The following is an 18,615-nucleotide window of genomic DNA, read 5'->3' as shown; positions in this document are numbered from 1 at the left end:
ACCTGTATATTAGGTGGGAGTCATGAGAACGGTACACCACCTGTATATTAGGTGGGAGTCATGAGAATGGTACACCACCTGTATATTAGGTGGGAGAGATGAGACCGGGCTGGTGCTGTAACCTACAGTATGATTGACAGCACCATACCTACTAAATAACGATTTCTCTCTTGCTCCCCGTCTCTTTCCAGACCCACCCGCTGTACATAAGAGAATCACAGTGCAGTAGAGGAGAGAGGAATGCATTCAGTCAAGGAGAGATAACCGAGAAAGATAGCGAGGTTAATAAAATATAAATCAGTACATCTTCCATTGTGTTCTTCTTCATTGGAAGTTGTAAGGACTGGTCTTCGGTCAAAGGGGCACCTCCTGATGTTATTTCATTGTGTGTGTGTGTGTGTGCCCATATCCTGCCTGCTGTGTGGGAGTACGTCCTTCTGGAAATGTTCCCCCGTGAGAGCTCAGACAACAAGCTACAGTTTGTTCCTTTCGTGAAGGACTGGTCTTTGATTTAGGAAACTGCTTCAATTGGCAACAGAAAATATTTTTGGGGAGGGACAGAAAACACTATGTCACCAGGCGGTACACTTGGTAGTTCTTTATTAATTAATACAATACACAATGTGAACATAGAAATGGTGTGTAGTCATCACTACAACAAAGTACTGTGTCCCAAATGGCATCCGACTATCTATATAGTGTACAACTTTAGGCCAGGATGCATAGGGCTCTGGTCTAAAGTAGTGCACTGCATAGGGAATAGGGTGCCATTGGGGACGCAAAATGAACCGTACCGATAGTTTCTCCCCCAGCTACGACACCTACAGTATAGAAAATAATTTGTGAGCACAATAAATGATCATCCCAATAGCCATCATGAAGACAATTCACCCCCAAAACACAATATAAAAACACCCTACAAAAAACTGATGAATCATAAAAAAATAACATCTCTTTTCTAACGTATTGGACTGTCAAAGAGCACAAGAGCATTGCTGAAAAATACTTTCTGCAGATAAAAGACAAAGTTTGGAAGAGGGAAGGTTCACCTCAGCAGTGAAGAATAGGTCAACATGGTACTGTAGTCCAGTCTATGAATGGCACAGTTCTGTATCGGACTCAACACACTTGGTTTTTAGATACTTAAGGAGAACGATGAAGAGAGAGAGAGAGCGCCGTACTGTATATACAGGAGAGAGAGAGAGAGAGAGAGAGAGCCATACTGTATATACAGGAGAGAGAGAGAGCGCCATACTGTATATACAGGAGAGAGAGAGGCTGTATAGTCTATCCTCACAACCTGCCTGGCACCCTATTCCCTATGGACCCTATGCCCCCTGGTCAGAAGTAGTGCACTATGAAGGGAATAGACTGCCATCTGGGACACTCAGAGAGATGGAATGATTTTCTGAGGACGCGGACATCCTACCACTGTGACTGGTTTGTTTCAGCATGGTCAGTTCATCTTGTAGTTTCCTCCTCTTATCAGTAGTGCACTATGAAGGGAATAGGGTGCCATCTGGGACACAGGCTATGAACCCTTTTCCATCCAAACCACTATGTTACAATAAGGATTATCAGATTTTATACCTGGTACATTCTGGTGTCATCCTGTAAGCACCGTTTTATTGAGAATTTGGCATGAAAAAGAATGTTGTCTCTAGCTCCGCTCTCATCCCTTTCTGCCCCCCGTATCGGTCCCCCTCCTCTCTCCACAACAAACATCATTTCCCCTCACAGCCGAATGTCCCGGTGGTACAGTCTCTTCGCCGGTATGAATATGTTTCCACCTACTCCCTGCGTGATCTTCCAGTTCTCAAAAGGCCACTTGGTGGCTTGAACAATGTGTTCGTGTTTGTGCATACATACTGCCTGTTGGGCCTAGCCTACTGCCTGTTCCCTCTCCAGCTGGAGCTCTGCATAAACAGCAGCAGGACAGGGTCATGTTCATTAGGGCACACTGTTTCAAGATGTTTTACAACAGAAAAGGAAAACAAGTATTATTGCACAAGGACGTGAATTACAGGATATGCTTCACATGCCTTCCTGCTTGGCTCCAGGGTGCTGATTCTATTGGCTCTAAGGCACAGGGCGGGTCCAGGGTGCTGATTCTATTGGCTCTAAGGCACAGGGTGGGTCCAGGGTGTGTCTGTTTTTTGTAACATGGCTGGATCCCAGGTGATCCACCCATGGGAGAGTGGCATACCAGTCCTATTGTTCACAGCTCTCTGTACAGCTACCATGGGAATGAGAGCAGGTCTGACCTCATGGAGTCGCAGCTCTGTGAGAGAGAGGAGGTATGGAGGACAATGAGTTCTGTCCCTGATACACTGATTACTACTTCACTGTGTTAGGAATGTTGATTACATCATTTACATTACACATTTAGTCTTTATTCATTAATGTTGATTAATGCGTTATAGTATGCCATGAAACATTGTATACCTGTCTGCTTAGTGCCAACTTGTGTCAATTTGCTCTAATATCATAACATGAAATTACTAATTCTGTCTTCGATGACGCATTAACATACAGTATAAAACAGACGATATGTTCCAATGTTCATACTAGCATACCTTTTAGAACGCATGGCCAGGTATTATCCTAGTGTGGACACTGCTGGTGTTCAGAATGCATGGCCAGGTATTATCCTAGTGTGGACACTGGGACAGAGCTGGTGTTCAGAATGCATGGCCAGGTATTATCCTAGTGTGGACACTGGGACACAGCTGGTGTTCAGAACACATGGCCAGGTATTATCCTAGTGTGGACACTGGGACACAGCTGGTGTTCAGAACACAAGGCCAGGTATTATCCTAGTGTGGACACTGGGACACAGCTGGTGTTCAGAATGCATGGCCAGGTATTATCCTAGTGTGGACACTGGGACACAGCTGGTGTTCAGAACACATGGCCAGGTATTATCCTAGTGTGGACACTGGGACAGAGCTGGTGTTCAGAATGCATGGCCAGGTATTATCCTAGTGTGGACACTGGGACAGAGCTGGTGTTCAGAATGCATGGCCAGGTATTATCCTAGTGTGGACACTGGGACACAGCTGGTGTTCAGAATGCATGGCCAGGTATTATCCTAGTGTGGACACTGCTGGTGTTCAGAACGCATGGCCAGGTATTATCCTAGTGTGGACACTGGGACACAGCTGGTGTTCAGAACACATGGCCAGATATTATCCTAGTGTGGACACTGGGACACAGCTGGTGTTCAGAACACAAGGCCAGATATTATCCTAGTGTGGACACTGCTGGCGTTCAGAACGCATGGCCAGGTATTATCCTAGTGTGGACACTGGGACAGAGCTGGTGTTCAGAATGCATGGCCAGGTATTATCCTAGTGTGGACACTGCTGGTGTTCAGAACGCATGGCCAGGTATTATCCTAGTGTGGACACTGGGACACAGCTGGTGTTCAGAACACATGGCCAGATATTATCCTAGTGTGGACACTGGGACACAGCTGGTGTTCAGAACACATGGCCAGATATTATCCTAGTGTGGACACTGCTGGCGTTCAGAACGCATGGCCAGGTATTATCCTAGTGTGGACACTGGGACACAGCTTGTGTTTTGGCATCCTTATTACCCCTGAGGTTGTCAGCTCTGAAATACTTACAGACAAACATGCGGATGCACATTCCACACATGGCACAGACGTTGGCAATCTGAAGAGCCCGTCCACACTCTCCACTCATCACGCAGTTCCTGGTCTTCAGACAGCACGTCTTACAGCCGCTGTCCCCCCCGTGCTTCATGTCCCCCTCTCCGTCCCCCTCAGACCCGCTGAAGCAGCAGCCCATGTCTGTCTGGCTGTCCGTCTGGCTGTCTGGTAACCGCTGAAAGAGAGGAGGGAAAAGTGTCCATAAATTTGTTTATATCAAATTAGTGATCAGCCAATGTCTCAGCTGCCTGCTCCCTGTGTGTGTGGGGGAAGAGTCGCAATTCATCAGTAAATCAATCAATAAATAGTCATTATCCTATCCAAAAGGTGTTACATCCTTTGAATAACAAAGCTGTATTATTGTGATCCCTGACACGTCTAGTGACATCACAGAGGGACCCTCTACCTGAAGACATGGACTAAACCACATCTAGTGACATCACAGAGGGACCCTCTACCTAAAGACATGGACTAAACCACACCAAAGACACACCCACATACTCAGCACCACAACCAACAGAATTCACCTCACTGGAATTGAGCCCTATACTAACCCTTATTCAGCACACTATGATGGAGTCACTTACCATGGTAGATATAAGTTCATTGTAATATGATTAGCAGTTCTGATTTGCTGCTAGATCTAGCTACACAGTCATCCTTTCATCAAAGACCTGTTTATATCTAAAACTAGGGCACAGTTTCTGGAATTAGGAGCTGAAGCCACCAGAGAACTTTCTACTTTAAATAAATGTGGTAAACATCCCGATTGGCTGCCTGTGCTGTTTAAAATCACAGCTGTAAAGTACCATTTACGACATATTTTGTTGCCTTGAACATAGGTGGGGAGAGAAGTTAGTAGAAGAGGAAGGAAGTGTTGCTAAGGATACAACAGATTTTTGTAGAGGGAAGGTGCACTTTAGTAAAAGGGTTAAATAGTCAAAAACAATGAGGACCAAGGTGCTTCATATAATTAAAAATACTCTTGTAGACTGTGGTGCAGAACTGTACAAGGCTGAGGCACAGTGACATTGTTAATTAAAGAAAAAACTAAGCAGCTAAAATTAAAACAAGAGTATTGTATAGTATTGTTATTTCAACGTTTACCTTTCACAGCTTCAACTCCCACTCCTTTATATAAAAAAACAACTACTTCTAACTTTCTCTTAAACTATAGTTTGTTTTCTAAATATTGTCTTATTCCCAGAGCAGCTCTTGTTGTGGCGTGGATAATCGTCCTTCCTGAAGCGTCTCTTGACAGAGTCTTAGCTGAGGTAATACCTCTCAGAGGTAGATGCCAGACAGGATGGGTGTGTATTCAGGTTTTTCTTCTTAGTCCCAGCCAAGCGCACCGCCCAATAACACATACCAGTTTTATTCAGTTAGAGGCTGGTGAGGGAAGGAGAGCTCATAATTATGGCTGGAATCAACCAATACTATGAGCCCACCTTCCTTCATTTAAATGGCCACCAGTGATTCACAGCAGCAAATATTTCACATTTGACACCAAGGTCAGTGAGTGGTTTATAAGCTGCTGTCACTGAGGTTGAGGGACTGGTGGCACTGATGAACACCTGGTGGAAAAACTGGAAGGCATGCTGCTAAAGGACAGTCTAGAACAGAGCTGCTAAAGGACAGTCTAGAACAGGGCTGCTAAAGGACAGTCTAGAACAGGGCTGCTAAAGGACAGTCTAGAACAGGGCTGCTAAAGGACAGTCTAGAACAGGGCTGCTAAAGGACAGTCTAGAACAGGGCTGCTAAAGGACAGTCTAGAACAGGGCAGGGCTGCTAATGGACAGTCTAGAACAGGGCAGAGGTGCTAAAGGACAGTCTAGAACGGTCCTGGTGCACCGCAGGCACTTCATGTTTTTGGTTCAACTGACCTAGAAGACCAGGTGTGTTGAATTTAGTCAATCACTGAACTGATCAATTAGCTCAGTTGGTCAGGTGTGGTACCTAACTGGAACAACATCCTGCAGTACCTGTGGCACTCCAGGAACAGGGTTGTCTTCCCCTGGTATAGAAGGTTGGCTCCCAAGTGGTGCAGCGGTCTAAGGCACTGCATCTCAGTGCTGGAGGTGTCAGTACAGACCCTGGTTCGATTCCAGGCTGTATTACAACCAGCCGCGGCGCACAATTGGCCACAGTTGTGGTAGCCCAGAGGATGATCTGGAGTACAGTTTAAAGGGATAGGTAATAAATCAATGGCTCATCAACATTACTAGCTGTTCCAGCTTCCAGATAGCCGTTCAGATGATGGTAGTGTTAAGGGTAAGCAGGACATTTTCTACCAACCTTTACTTAGCGATACTTCCTCAATTCCCAACTTGGAAAGCCACAGCTGTCTTCTAAACTTCCATGGCTAGTTGCAGTTGGAATGTTGACATGCATAAATATTTGCCTTCAGGTGAGTGTATTTAAGGCCAGTCTGCACCACCGATTGCCTTCAGGTGAGTGTATTTAAGGTCAGGCTGCACCACCGATTGCCTTCAGGTGAGTGTATTTAAGGTCAGGCTGCACCACTGGGGGAGGAACAGGATTGGGTTGAGGGAAATATGCCACTGGAGTGGGTGGAATTTCCTACACCAGGGCTACGTCCCAAATGACATCCTATTCCCTACGATGGCTGTGTTTACACATTTTTTTTCACAGATTGGTCTTTTGACCAATCAGATCAGCGCTGAAAAAAGATCTGATTTAAAAAGATCTGATGTGATTGGTCAAAAGACCAATTAGTGGAAAAAAATATCAGAATTAGGCTGCCTGACTAAGCACTGCCAAAGTAGACTAGAGTAGCGGGTGCCATTTGGGACAAAGGGTGAGGAGGCCTAATGTCAGAGATGGAAACCTGGGGTCTGTTCAGGACAGTGCAACGGTCTAGCACGTTCAGATAGAAATGTGTTGAGTAGAATGATAGTTTTATCATGTAGAATAGGGAATCGTGTCAGCTGGCTCTATAGCTACATTTCTGCAACATTCAGAATGTTTCACTGCACTTAATACACTCCTGGTGCCTCTTAGTGAAGTGTCATTGTCTTGTCTAGTTCGCTGGCTGAGCCACAGTACAATGTGCTAGCTGCACAACTCATTTGGCCATCTGTGACTGGCTGCTATTGATAAATGAATACAAGGAAGAGACAAGGTTTTAGTCATTATTGTCAGTGTGTCTTGGGGATCACAGGGCTTAGAGGAGGGATCTGGGCCAGATAGGCCTGCTGTTACTCTATCATATTACTGGAATGCAGTGGCATCAGGGACGGACTGGGACGAGGCATCTGGCATTTCTAAAACACCGGCCCATTTGTTTTCCTTAAGGCCCTCATTGTTGGCCAAATAATGATCGTTCTGCGTTAAACACGATTTCGACAGGCTTGCTGGGTTTAAGATGAACCAGCCCATCTGGCATTTGCCGGAGCTGCCTTATGGTAGTCAGTCTCTTATTGACATATATGGTATCTTATCAGTGGAATGCAGTTGGATGTTAACAATGGACGAATCTGGAGTGAAGCCACAGCATCACAAAGGCTTGGCCATGCAGATTGTGTAGGGGTCAACCCAGATTAGAGGACATGAAACAGAACTCAAACTCTCTTAGAAGTGGAGTTATTATTTATTTAGTTACATACTACTCAGACCTGGGTTCTAATAATATTTAAAATCTTCCAAATCTTTGAATTTTTCTTCCGTGTGGCCAGATTGGTGGGGTTTGTAATTTAGAGACTATTCTATTGGTTAATTAAGCCAGCCAGGCTTGATCAGGCACAGATTACGAATTTGAAATGATTTTGAATAGTATTTGAACCCAGGTCTGTCGCTGCACGACTATCCCAAAACACGTGATAGATAGCTTCATTCATTCAGCAGTCATTTGATATCATTCCAATTAATGGGGCAAAAAAGCTGTACTTTGCACTATGAACATTTTCTCAATGATAAATGCCAATTAAATAAGACAATCTTGCCTTATATATATGTACACTACCGGTCAAAAGCTTTAGAACACCTACTCATTCAAGGGTTTTGTTTTATTTTTACCCTTTTCTACATTGTAGAATATTAGTGAAGATATAACAATTATGAAATAACACATATGGAATCATGAAGCAACCAAAAAAGTGTTAAACACAAATATTTTGTATTTGAGATTCTTCAAATAGCTACCCTTTGCCTTGATGACAGCTTTGCACACTCTTGGCATTCTCTCAACCAGCTTCACCTGGAATGCTTTTCCAACAGTCATGAAGGAGTTCCCACATATGCTAAGCACTTGTTGACTGCTTTTCCTTCACTCTGCTCTCCGACTCATCCCAAACCATCTCAATTTGGTTGAGATGTCATCAAGGCAAAGGGTGGCTATTTTAAAAATCTTAAATATAAATGATATTTTGATTTGTTTAACACTTTTTTGGTTACTACATGATTCCATATGGGTTATTTCATAGTTTGATGTCTTCACTAAAATTCTACAATGTAGAAAATCTTTAAAAAAATTAAGAAAAACCCTTGAATGAATAGATGTTCTAAAACTTTTGACCGGTAGTGTATATTATCTTGATATAAGCAAAATTCTTAATTTCTCCAATACGCATTTTATGCAACACTGCTGTAACAGAAAAGGCTTGATTTTTTTATCTCTGAATTACAACAACATATAAATAAATACTGTAGAAAATAAATACATGCAAAAAGATCATCAGCGCTATTGCAGCTGCTCAGTAGAGCTGTTCATTAGTCTGGTCCTGGTTACAGTCTCTATAGTAGTGAATCTGTTAGTAGAGCTGTTCATTAGTCTGGTCCTGGTTCTAGTCTCTATAGTAGTGAATCTGTTAGTAGAGCTGTTCATTAGTCTGGTCCTGGTTCTAGTCTCTATAGTAGTGAATCTGTTAGCTGTTCATTTGTCTGGTCCTGGTTCTAGTCTCTATAGTAGTGAATCTGTTAGTAGAGCTGTTCATTAGTCTGGTCCTGGTTCTAGTCTCTATAGTAGTGAATCTGTTAGCTGTTCATTTGTCTGGTCCTGGTTCTAGTCTCTATAGTAGTGAATATGTTAGTAGAGCTGTTCATTAGTCTGGTCCTGGTTGTAGTCTCTATAGTAGTGAATCTGTTAGTAGAGCTGTTCATTAGTCTGGTCCTGGTTGTAGTCTCTATAGTAGTGAATCTGTTAGCTGTTCATTAGTCTGGTCCTGGTTATAGTCTCTATAGTAGTGAATCTGTTAGCTGTTCATTAGTCTGGTCCTGGTTATAGTCTCTATAGTAGTGAATCTGTTAGTAGAGCTGTTCATTAGTCTGGTCCTGGTTCTAGTCTCTATAGTAGTGAATCTGTTAGTAGAGCTGTTCATTAGTCTGGTCCTGGTTCTAGTCTCTATAGTAGTGAATCTGTTAGTAGAGCTGTTCATTAGTCTGGTCCTGGTTCTAGTCTCTATAGTAGTGAATCTGTTAGTAGAGCTGTTCATTAGTCTGGTCCTGATTCTAGTCTCTATAGTAGTGAATCTGTTAGTAGAGCTGTTCATTAGTCTGGTCCTGGTTCTAGTCTCTATAGTAGTGAATCTGTTAGTAGAGCTGTTCATTAGTCTGGTCCTGGTTCTAGTCTCTATAGTAGTGAATCTGTTAGTAGAGCTGTTCATTAGTCTGGTCCTGGTTATAGTCTCTATAGTAGTGAATCTGTTAGTAGAGCTGTTCATTAGTCTGGTCCTGGTTCTAGTCTCTATAGTAGTGAATCTGTTAGTAGAGCTGTTCATTAGTCTGGTCCTGGTTCTAGTCTCTATAGTAGTGAATCTGTTAGTAGAGCTGTTCATTAGTCTGGTCCTGGTTCTAGTCTCTATAGTAGTGAACCTGTTAGTAGAGCTGTTCATTAGTCTGGTCCTGGTTGTAGTCTCTATAGTAGTGAATCTGTTAGCTGTTCATTAGTCTGGTCCTGGTTGTAGTATCTATAGTAGTGAATCTGTTAGTAGAGCTGTTCATTAGTCTGGTCCTGGTTCTAGTCTCTATAGTAGTGAATCTGTTAGTAGAGCTGTTCATTAGTCTGGTCCTGGTTATAGACTCTATAGTAGTGAACCTGTTAGTATAGCTGTTCATTACTCTGGTCCTGGTTATAGTCTCTATAGTAGTGAATCTGTTAGTAGAGCTGTTCATTAGTCTGGTCCTGGTTCTAGTCTCTATAGTAGTGAATCTGTTAGTAGAGCTGTTCATTAGTCTGGTCCTGGTTATAGACTCTATAGTAGTGAATCTGTTAGTAGAGCTGTTCATTAGTCTGGTCCTGGTTGTAGTCTCTATAGTAGTGAATCTGTTAGCTGTTCGTTAGTCTGGTCCTGGTTCTAGTCTCTGTAGTAATGATCCTGTTAGTAGAGCTGTTCATTAGTCTGGTCCTGGTTATAGACTCTATAGTAGTGAATCTGTTAGTAGAGCTGTTCATTAGTCTGGTCCTGGTTGTAGTCTCTATAGTACTGAATCTGTTAGTAGAGCTGTTAATTAGTCTGGTCCTGGTTGTAGTATCTATAATAGTAGTTGCAGTGAATCTGTTTAGATAAATGCATGTCTGAATCCAGCATGCCATCTACAACACAAACCATATACTGTAGGAAGGAAGGAAAAAGCAAACAAACAAATGTTTGAACAAGTGAATGAATTGCTACTCACATTCACATTGAGCCTCTGAGGTCCCAGGTTGTTGTCGGTCTGTTTTGAAGACGGCGGTGCAGTTCTGTGCGAGGCCGAGGCAGAGAGTAAAGAAGGTGTAGCTACAGTCTGCTGAGCAGCAGGTGAAGCAGCCATCCAGACACACCTGGCAGGTCAGGTCACAGCAGCGGTCAGGGCAGAACTCCCAGCTGTGACACTCACACAGGCACCTCTCCCTGGACCCTGCAGCCACCTGGCAGGACTCTGCACATTGTGGACAGTGATCACACAGCTTGGAGGAAAGCAACCCCATTGGTCAGGCTTCACACATACACAGATAGAGAGAGAAATAGTCACTAACTTTAGTGAGGAAAAAATAATACTTATGATGAGACAAATAAAAGATCCCTTCTGTTTCTGCCCAAAGTTATTCAACTGCAGCTCAGTCCCCAATGTGCACTGAGCTGCAGTTCCAAGACACTTGGTCAGATGACTTTCTCAACCACATCCGACTTCCTCCTCTTCTGCTGGCTGGACTATGCCTTCTTGGAAGTGAGCTTGACTACATAACAACTTGAGTCAGTAGATCAAAGTTCGGGCCTCTTCTTTGCTTATGTATCTGCTTCTATTGATATAATTGAATTAGCTGCTCTGTGCTAACAGCATGTCATACTTTGACCTAGTGGAATGTCCGTTAAGGCGCCCCTCCACAGAGTCAACCTAACTGATAAGAACTCCATACTGCAACGCTGACACCGTATCTATCAGAGCCCCATGACTAACTGTGATGACACAGACTAGGAGAAGGGGGTAAGTCATCACTGGGATTGTGTTCATTAGTCACCAAACAGAAGAAAATAGACTGAAACATGGAGGGACTACATGGTCCAATAAAACATTATACTTTTTTTTTCTTCATTGCTAAACATTTTGACAATTTCTATTGTGTGGCATAATGAACAGGAGCCAGGTCTGACTAACCTCATCTCCACCCTCAACAGCAGAAGAGAGGACTGGTGGAGGAGATTTAAAAGGCCTGACTAACCCATTGGATGAGCCATTTGGAGCCCTTGGTTTCTAAGAATGAAAACCAACGTCAAAAAAACGTCAGTGTTCTTCGAACAGACCCAGTCTTTGTTGATCACAAGACCACCACTCTCTCTACACCAGTGAGGTCTCTCCTCATGTCCCAACCAGGCCAGGGGTGTGTTCAGAAGTGTGAAAGGTTACGTTGGTTCAGATAGAAATGTAACGTATGAAATTGTTCGCTGTTGTACAGGACAGAGCTTCATACAGTATCTCTTATACAAAATGCATTTTTATCTGAACATTTATGTTGCAGTCTGCTGAACAGGCCCGTTTCGGACTGAGCTGTGACCTAGATAACACAACATGGCTTCAGGGAGAGCAAAGAGAAGAGAGGTATCTGAACTAGGTCTATCCCTGTTACATGTTTAGGTACTGTATATAGAGTATACTTTATGTACACACTGTCTGAACTGTCCTGTTACATGTATAGATTTACACTGTGTGCATAATGTCTGTATCTGAACTGTTATTAAGAAGGGACACACAACATTCTAGAAAAGAAAGTACATTCCTGGAGTGTTTTCTTTTTTAAATATATTTTTTTATTTCACCTTTATTTAACCAGGTAGGCTAGTTGAGAACAAGTTCTCATTTACAACTGCAACCTGGCCAAGATAAAGCAAAGCAGTGCACACAAAGTTACAAATGGAACAAACAAATGTACAGTCAATAACGCAATAGAAAAAAAAGAAAGCCTATATACAGTGTGTGCAAATGGTGTGTGTTGATAGTGTTGATATGCCTATGAACTCACTGCTAATGGCTGACTTTCTGTAAGCTCCGTATCTCAAAGCCATGAAAGACAGGATTACTTTGGTTGTAAAAACTCTCCAGTAGGTCAATACAGTTGAGAAATTAAAGAGATCTACTGTCATGGATGCTTGTAGAAACGGACCTCGGCGCAGCGTGAGTAGCGTTCCACATCTTTTATTAGAAAGTGAAACTTAACAAAACAAAAACGAACAACAAACCGTGACTACAGAGGTGCAACGTGCACTACTCAAAACAATATCCCACAAACACAGGTGGGAAAAACAACTACTTAAATATGATCCCCAATTAGAGACAATGATGACCTCTAATTGGGAATCATACAAAAACCCCAACATAGAAAAAATAAACTAGAACACAACATAGAAATAAATAAACTAGATAACCCCCCCCAGTCACACCCTGACCTACTCTACCATAGAAAATAAGAGCTCTCTATGGTCAGGACGTGACATCTACAGAAAGCTGGAACCATCCTTTCTGTAAAAACACTTGTTGCTTTCAAATATGTTTTTCTTCTCACAATTGCATTGAAATATGATTTTCTTTGTCCCAGAGTGGAAATTTGTCTTGGACAATAAATGTTGTGTAATCATCCTTATATGATCGCTTATGAAATAAAGGCGGGGGCACATTCCAGGAAGGTTAAAGCACATTACCGGAATGATTCCCATCCTTATAATTATCAGCTAATCATGTGTCTCCTTGTAAGAACATAGTTTATGACATCACTCTGAGTGGGTGTGGTCTCTTCTATGCCTGTCTCAGTACAATGCATCTCTGGTCTCTTGTACACTGTGCTATTTGTCATCAAGTTTTCTTCCTAGAAATGTTCCTCTGCACATTACTGTAAAACTGCAGATGCAGAGAGCTCAAGTTCAAAACCTTAAAATTCGCTCCGTGGGTAATATTACATTTCATTACATTACATTACAACGGAACGATTTGATTAGTGTAATGTTAGCTAGCTAGCTACATAGTTGTCTTCGCATCAAGTATAAAGGTGTAGCTAAGGTGTAGTTTTGAGAAACTAACTTTGAGAAACTAACAAGGTTAGCTAGCCAGCTGTATTCGTTCGTTCGCGCCGTTTTCCAAACGGCGTCAACACCACAACACCACAGCCACTGCTAGCTAGCCAACTTTACCAACTAGCAGTACTGTAGAAACTAAATGCATTACAACGGAACGTTTTGATTAGTGTAATGTTAGCTAGCTACATAGTTGTCTTTGTATCAAAGATAAAGGTAAGATAAAGGTAAACGCAACCATTGCTAGCTAGCCAACTCTACCAGCTAGCAGTACTGTATCATTTTTAGTCAATAAGATTTTTGCAACGTAAGCTTAACTTTCTAAACTTTCGAGACGCGTAGTCCACTTGTGTAGCTAGCAGGACTGACTTTGTGTTAGCTAGCCAATGTTTAATTACTTCTGTGTTATGAAAGGAACTAGACATGTACACGAATGATCCATTGGTAGTTTGTTGTAACCAAGTATTGGTGTTAACCGTGTGTTATTGGATGCTAGCATGCTAGTTAGCTACGGCGTCACAGGATACGGTGCACTGGGTGGGTTTCACGGAAGAATACTGTACCAAGTTATCTAGCTGAATAAACTAAGTTTGAGCCTATTCCTGGAAACATTCAACCACTGTAGTTTACATCAATTATAATTTCTAAAGTGGAAGTTGGAAAAGTTATATTTGAGTGTTTCAGTGAATGGTTAGTGAGGGACTCCCTGCGCTCTCGCTTCCCCAGTTGTTTAGTTCATTTTCATTCCAATCTCCTTTGCATTAGTGTAGCCTCTCCTGTATCCTGTCAACTATGTGTCTGTCTATCCCTGTTCAATCCTCTCTGCACAGGCCACACAAACGCCTCACACCGCGTGGCCACTGCCACTCTAAAGTGGTGGTCCCAGCGCGCACAACCCACGTGGAGTTCCAGGTCTCCGGCAGCCTCTGGAACTGCCGGTCTGCGGCCAACAAGGCAGAGTTCATCTCAGCCTATGCTACCCCCAGTCCCTCGACTTCTTGGCGCTGACGGAAACATTGATTACCACAGAAAACACTGCTACTCCTACTGCTCTCTCCTCGTCTGACCACGTGTTCTCGCATACCCCTAGAGCATCTGGTCAGCGGGGTGGTGGCACTGGGATCCTCATCTCTCCCAAGTGGACATTCTCTCTTTCTCCCCTGACCCATCTGTCTATCTCCTCATTTGAATTCCATGCTGTCACAGTCACTAGCCCATTCAAGCTTAACATCCTTATCATTTATCGCCCTCCAGGTTCCCTTGGAGAGTTCATCAATGAGCTTGACGCCTTGATAAGTTCCTTTCCTGAGGATTGCTCACCCCTCACAGTTCTGGGTGACGTTAATCTCCCTACGTCTTCCTTTGACTCATTTCTCTCTGCCTCCAATTTCCACTCCTCTCCTCTTTTGACCTCACCCTCTCACCATCCCCCCTACTCACAAGGCAGGCAATACGCTTGACCTCATCTTTACTAGATGCTGTTCTTCTACTAATCTCACTGCAACTCCCCTCCAAGTCTCCGACCACTACCTTGTATCCTTTTCCCTCTCACTCTCCTCCAACACTACTCACTCTGCCCCTACTCAGATGATATTGCGCCGTCGCAACCTTCGAATCTCTCTCCTGCTACTCTCTCCTCTTCCATCCTATCATCTCTTCCCTCTGCTCAATCCTTCTCCAACCAATCTCCTGATTCTGCTTCCTCAACCCTCCTCTCCTCCCTTTCTGCATCCTTTGACTCTCTATGTCCCCTATCCTCCCGGCCGGCTCGGTCCTCCCCTCCTGCTCCGTGGCTTGACGACTCATTGCGAGCTCACAGAACAGGGCTCCGGGCAGCCGAGCGGAAATGGAGGAAAACTAGCCTCCCTGCGGACCTGGCATCTTTTCACTCGCTCCTCTCTACATTTTCTTCCTCTGTTTCTGCTGCTAAAGCCACTTTCTACCACTCTAAATTCCAAGCATCTGCCTCTAACCCTAGGAAGCTCTTTGCCACCTTCTACTCCCTCCTGAATCCTCCTCCCCCTCCCACCCCCTCCTCCCTCTCTGCGGATGACTTCGTCAACCATTTTGAAAAGAAAGTTGACGACATTCGATCCTCGTTTGTTAAGTCAAACGACACCGCTGGTCCTGCTCACGTTTCCCTACCCTATGCTTTGACCTCTTTCTCCCCTCTCTCCAGATGAAATCTTGTGACTTGTGACGGCCGGCCGCCCTACAACCTGCCCGCTTGACCCTATCCCCTCCTCTCTTCTCCAGACCATTTCCGGAGACCTTCTCCCCTACCTCATCTCGCTCATCAACTCATCCTTGACCGCTGGCTATGTCCCTTCCGTCTTCAAGAGAGCGAGAGTTGCACCCCTTCTCAAAAAACCTACACTCAATCCCTCTGATGTCAACAACTACAGACCAGTATCCCGTCTTTCTTTTCTCTCCAAAACTCTTGAGTGTGCCGTCCTTGGCCAGCTCTCTTGCTATCTCTCTCAGAATGACCTTCTTGATCCAAATCAGTCAGGTTTCAAGACTGGTCATTCAACTGAGACTGCTATTCTCTGTGTCACGAAGGCTCTCCGCACTGCTAAAGCTAACTCTCTCTCCTCTGCTCTCATCCTTCTAGACCTATCTGCTGCCTTTGATACTGTGAACCATCAGATCCTCCTCTCCACCCTCTCCGAGTTGGGCATCTCCGGCGCGGCTCACTCTTGGATTGCGTCCAACCTGACAGGTCGCTCCTACCAGGTGGCGTGGCGAGAATCCGTCTCCGCACCACGTGCTCTCACCACTGGTGTCTCCCAGGGCTCAGTTCTAGGCCCTCTCCTATTCTCGCTATACACCAAGTCACTTGGCTCTGTCTTATCCTCACATGGTCTCTCCTATCATTGCTACGCAGATGACACACAATTCATCTTCTCCTTTCCCCCTTCTGAATACCAGGTGTCGAATCTCATCTCTGCATGTCTGGCAGACATATCAGTGTGGATGACGGATCACCACCTCAAGCTGAACCTCGGCAAGACAGAGCTGCTCTTCCTCCCGGGGAAGGACTGCCCGTTCCATGATCTCGCCATCACAGTTGACAACTCCATTGTGTCCTCCTCCCAGAGTGCTAAGAGCCTTGGCGTGACCCTGGACAACACCCTGTTGTTCTCCGCTAACATCAAGGCGGTGACTTGATCCTGTAGGTTCATGCTCTACAACATTCGCAGCTTACGACCCTGCCTTACACAGGAAGCGGCGCAGGTCCTAATCCAGGCACTTGTCATCTCCCGTCTGGATTACTGCAACTTGCTGCTGGCGGGGCTCCCTGCCTGTGCCATTAAACCCCTACAACTCATCCAGAACGCCGCAGCCCGTCTGGTGTTCAACCTTCCCAAGTTCTCTCACGTCACCCTGCTCCTCCGCACACGCCACTGGCTTCCAGTTGAAGCTCGCATCTGCTACAAGACCATGGTGCTTGCCTACGGAGCTGTGAGGGGAACGGCACCTCCGTACCTTCAGGCTCTGACCAGTCCCTACACCAAAAGAAGGGCACTGCGTTCATCCACCTCTGGCCTGCTCGCCTCCCTACCTCTGCGAAGCACAGTTCCCGCTCAGCCCAGTCAAAACTGTTCGCTGCTCTGGCACCCCAATGGTGGAACAAGCTCCCTCATGACGCCAGGACAACGGAGTCAATCACCACCTTCCGGAGACACCTGAAACCCCACCTCTTTAAGGAATACCTGGGATAGGATAAAGTAATCCTTCTAACCCCCCCCAACGAAATATATAGATGTACTATTGTAAAGTGGTTGTTCCACTGGATATCATAAGGTGAATGCACCAATTTGTAAGTCGCTCTGGATAAGAGCGTCTGCTAAATGACGTAAATGTAAATGTTACAACATTGTCATGTTGTCAGTGACAGATATAGCCTGAGAAATGTCTCACTTTGGAACACAGATTTCTCTCTCTAAAACTCTGATACACATCTGCTTTTTAAATCCTAACCATTAACCAATCAAAATACACCATAAACATTCAAACAGTTCAACCCCACGAAGCCCAGAGGTTGAGGTGACAGAGGCCTACTGGGACTTTGAAAAGCTGAAACACAATTAGAATATCAAAACAATAAAAACAACTTACTCAGTGTATTTTTCAAATACATCTAATTTGTTTGTTCATGTCATAATGTCTCTGGGGAGGGCTTCTCACTCAGAATTTTAATTGGAATGTCCGTACTGAGTGCAGAAGAGCGCCACAAGTCGGCCATTATGGTAGGGCACGGGACCATAACAGGAAGTGACTGGGACGTCGCGACGTCACCGGTCGACCATATTATGTGTGTAAAACAACAAACACAGCGGCCATCTTTAGTCCTTTGGTAACAAAGGGGCCAAGGCTGTACTGCCTAAGTAAATACTGAAGATGCATGTAACCAAACCAAAGAGCGAAATATACAGAATGTGTATCATGACTTGTACACATGCATATACCAACAAGTACCAACATATTATAGTGGAACAAGACATGTAAAAGAATGTAGTCACATAGTAGCATGGAGCTAATAACATGTTCAGATTAAACATACACCAAATTAACCATAACTGGCTATAAGTCCACTTACATGGTTAGAGACACAGTCAACACCAGCTAGGGAGTGTCCAGAGAAAGGCTTGACCATGTTAGAAAGGCTTGTCCATTTTAGAAAGTCTTGTCCATGTTAGAAAGGCTTGACCATGTTAGAAAGGCTTGACCATGTTAGAAAGGCTTGTCCATGTTAGAAAGGCTTGTCCATGTTAGAAAGGATTGTCCATGTTAGAAAGGATAGTTCATGTTAGAAAGGCTTGACCATGTTAGAAAGGCTTGACCATGTTAGAAAGGCTTGTCCATGTTAGAAAGGATTGTCCATGTTAGAAAGGCTTGACCATGTCAGAAAGGCTTGATCATTTTAGAAAGGCTTGTCCATGTTAGAAAGGCTTGTCCATGTTAGAAAGGCTTGACCATGTTAGAAAGGCTTGTCCATGTTAGAAAGGCTTGACCATGTTAGAAAGGCTTGTCCATGTTAGAAAGGCTTGTCCATGTTAGAAAGGCTTGACCATGTTAGAAAGGCTTGTCCATGTTAGAAAGGCTTGTCCATGTTAGAAAGGCTTGACCATTTTAGAAAGGCTTGACCATGTTAGAAAGGTCTATTGTGAGTTGAGGTAGTGCAGAGTTCTTCTGAGCTGTTGTCTCTCTGTCTGCACCTCTGGAACCAACTGAAGTAGCTTTCAGACAAAACACACACGCAAACGTTCAGAGACCTCTGATTGGCTGACCATGGTCAGATGACCCAGGTCAGAAGTCCGGTGGAGAAAGTCTCTCGGGATGAGGTCTAGAAGGGGTGAAAGTTCAGAGGTGTGACTATGCGTGTGGGGTTTTCTACACTGAGCACATTTGAAGCCTATAGTCTAAGTAGTAAAG

The 18,615-nt window shown here is 44.2% G+C and overlaps 1 protein-coding gene across 4 annotated transcripts; it reads right to left on the bottom strand.

Annotated features, from left to right (window-relative positions):
* Positions 1-583: 583 nt before the first annotated feature.
* LOC145879800 (uncharacterized) lies at positions 584-18,415 on the bottom strand. Of its 4 annotated transcripts, XM_082976329.1 has the most exons (4): positions 17,780-18,415; positions 10,310-10,552; positions 3,632-3,851; positions 584-2,281 (listed from the first exon to the last, which is right to left on the bottom strand). In XM_082976329.1, coding segments are annotated over exons 2-4 (357 nt in total). In that variant the 5' UTR covers positions 10,445-10,552; positions 17,780-18,415; the 3' UTR covers positions 584-2,279. The 4 variants fall into 4 exon arrangements, 2 of the variants coding, with proteins under 2 accessions (XP_082832455.1, XP_082832454.1); XR_014392604.1 differs by lacking the exons at positions 10,310-10,552; positions 17,780-18,415 and adding an exon at positions 5,972-6,196; XR_014392605.1 differs by lacking the exons at positions 10,310-10,552; positions 17,780-18,415 and adding an exon at positions 4,784-5,176.
* Positions 18,416-18,615: the final 200 nt, after the last annotated feature.

The sequence above is a fragment of the Salmo salar genome, chromosome 06 (assembly GCF_965601325.2).
Source record: "Salmo salar chromosome 06, fSalSal1, whole genome shotgun sequence".
Lineage (NCBI taxonomy): Eukaryota > Metazoa > Chordata > Actinopteri > Salmoniformes > Salmonidae > Salmo > Salmo salar.
The sequence above is the reverse complement of the archived record's forward strand: the minus strand, read 5'-3'. Positions and strand labels throughout refer to the sequence as shown.

Excerpts from the sequence above, each read along its gene's own strand:
- LOC145879800 (XM_082976329.1), bottom strand. The coding sequence starts at position 10,444 with ATGGCTGCTTCACCTGCTGCTCAGCAGACTGTAGCTACACCTTCTTTA. Across the intron at positions 3,852-10,309 it reads CTCAGAGGCTCAATGTGAAT|CGGTTACCAGACAGCCAGAC; the intron begins GTGAGTAGCAAT and ends CCTCTCTTTCAG.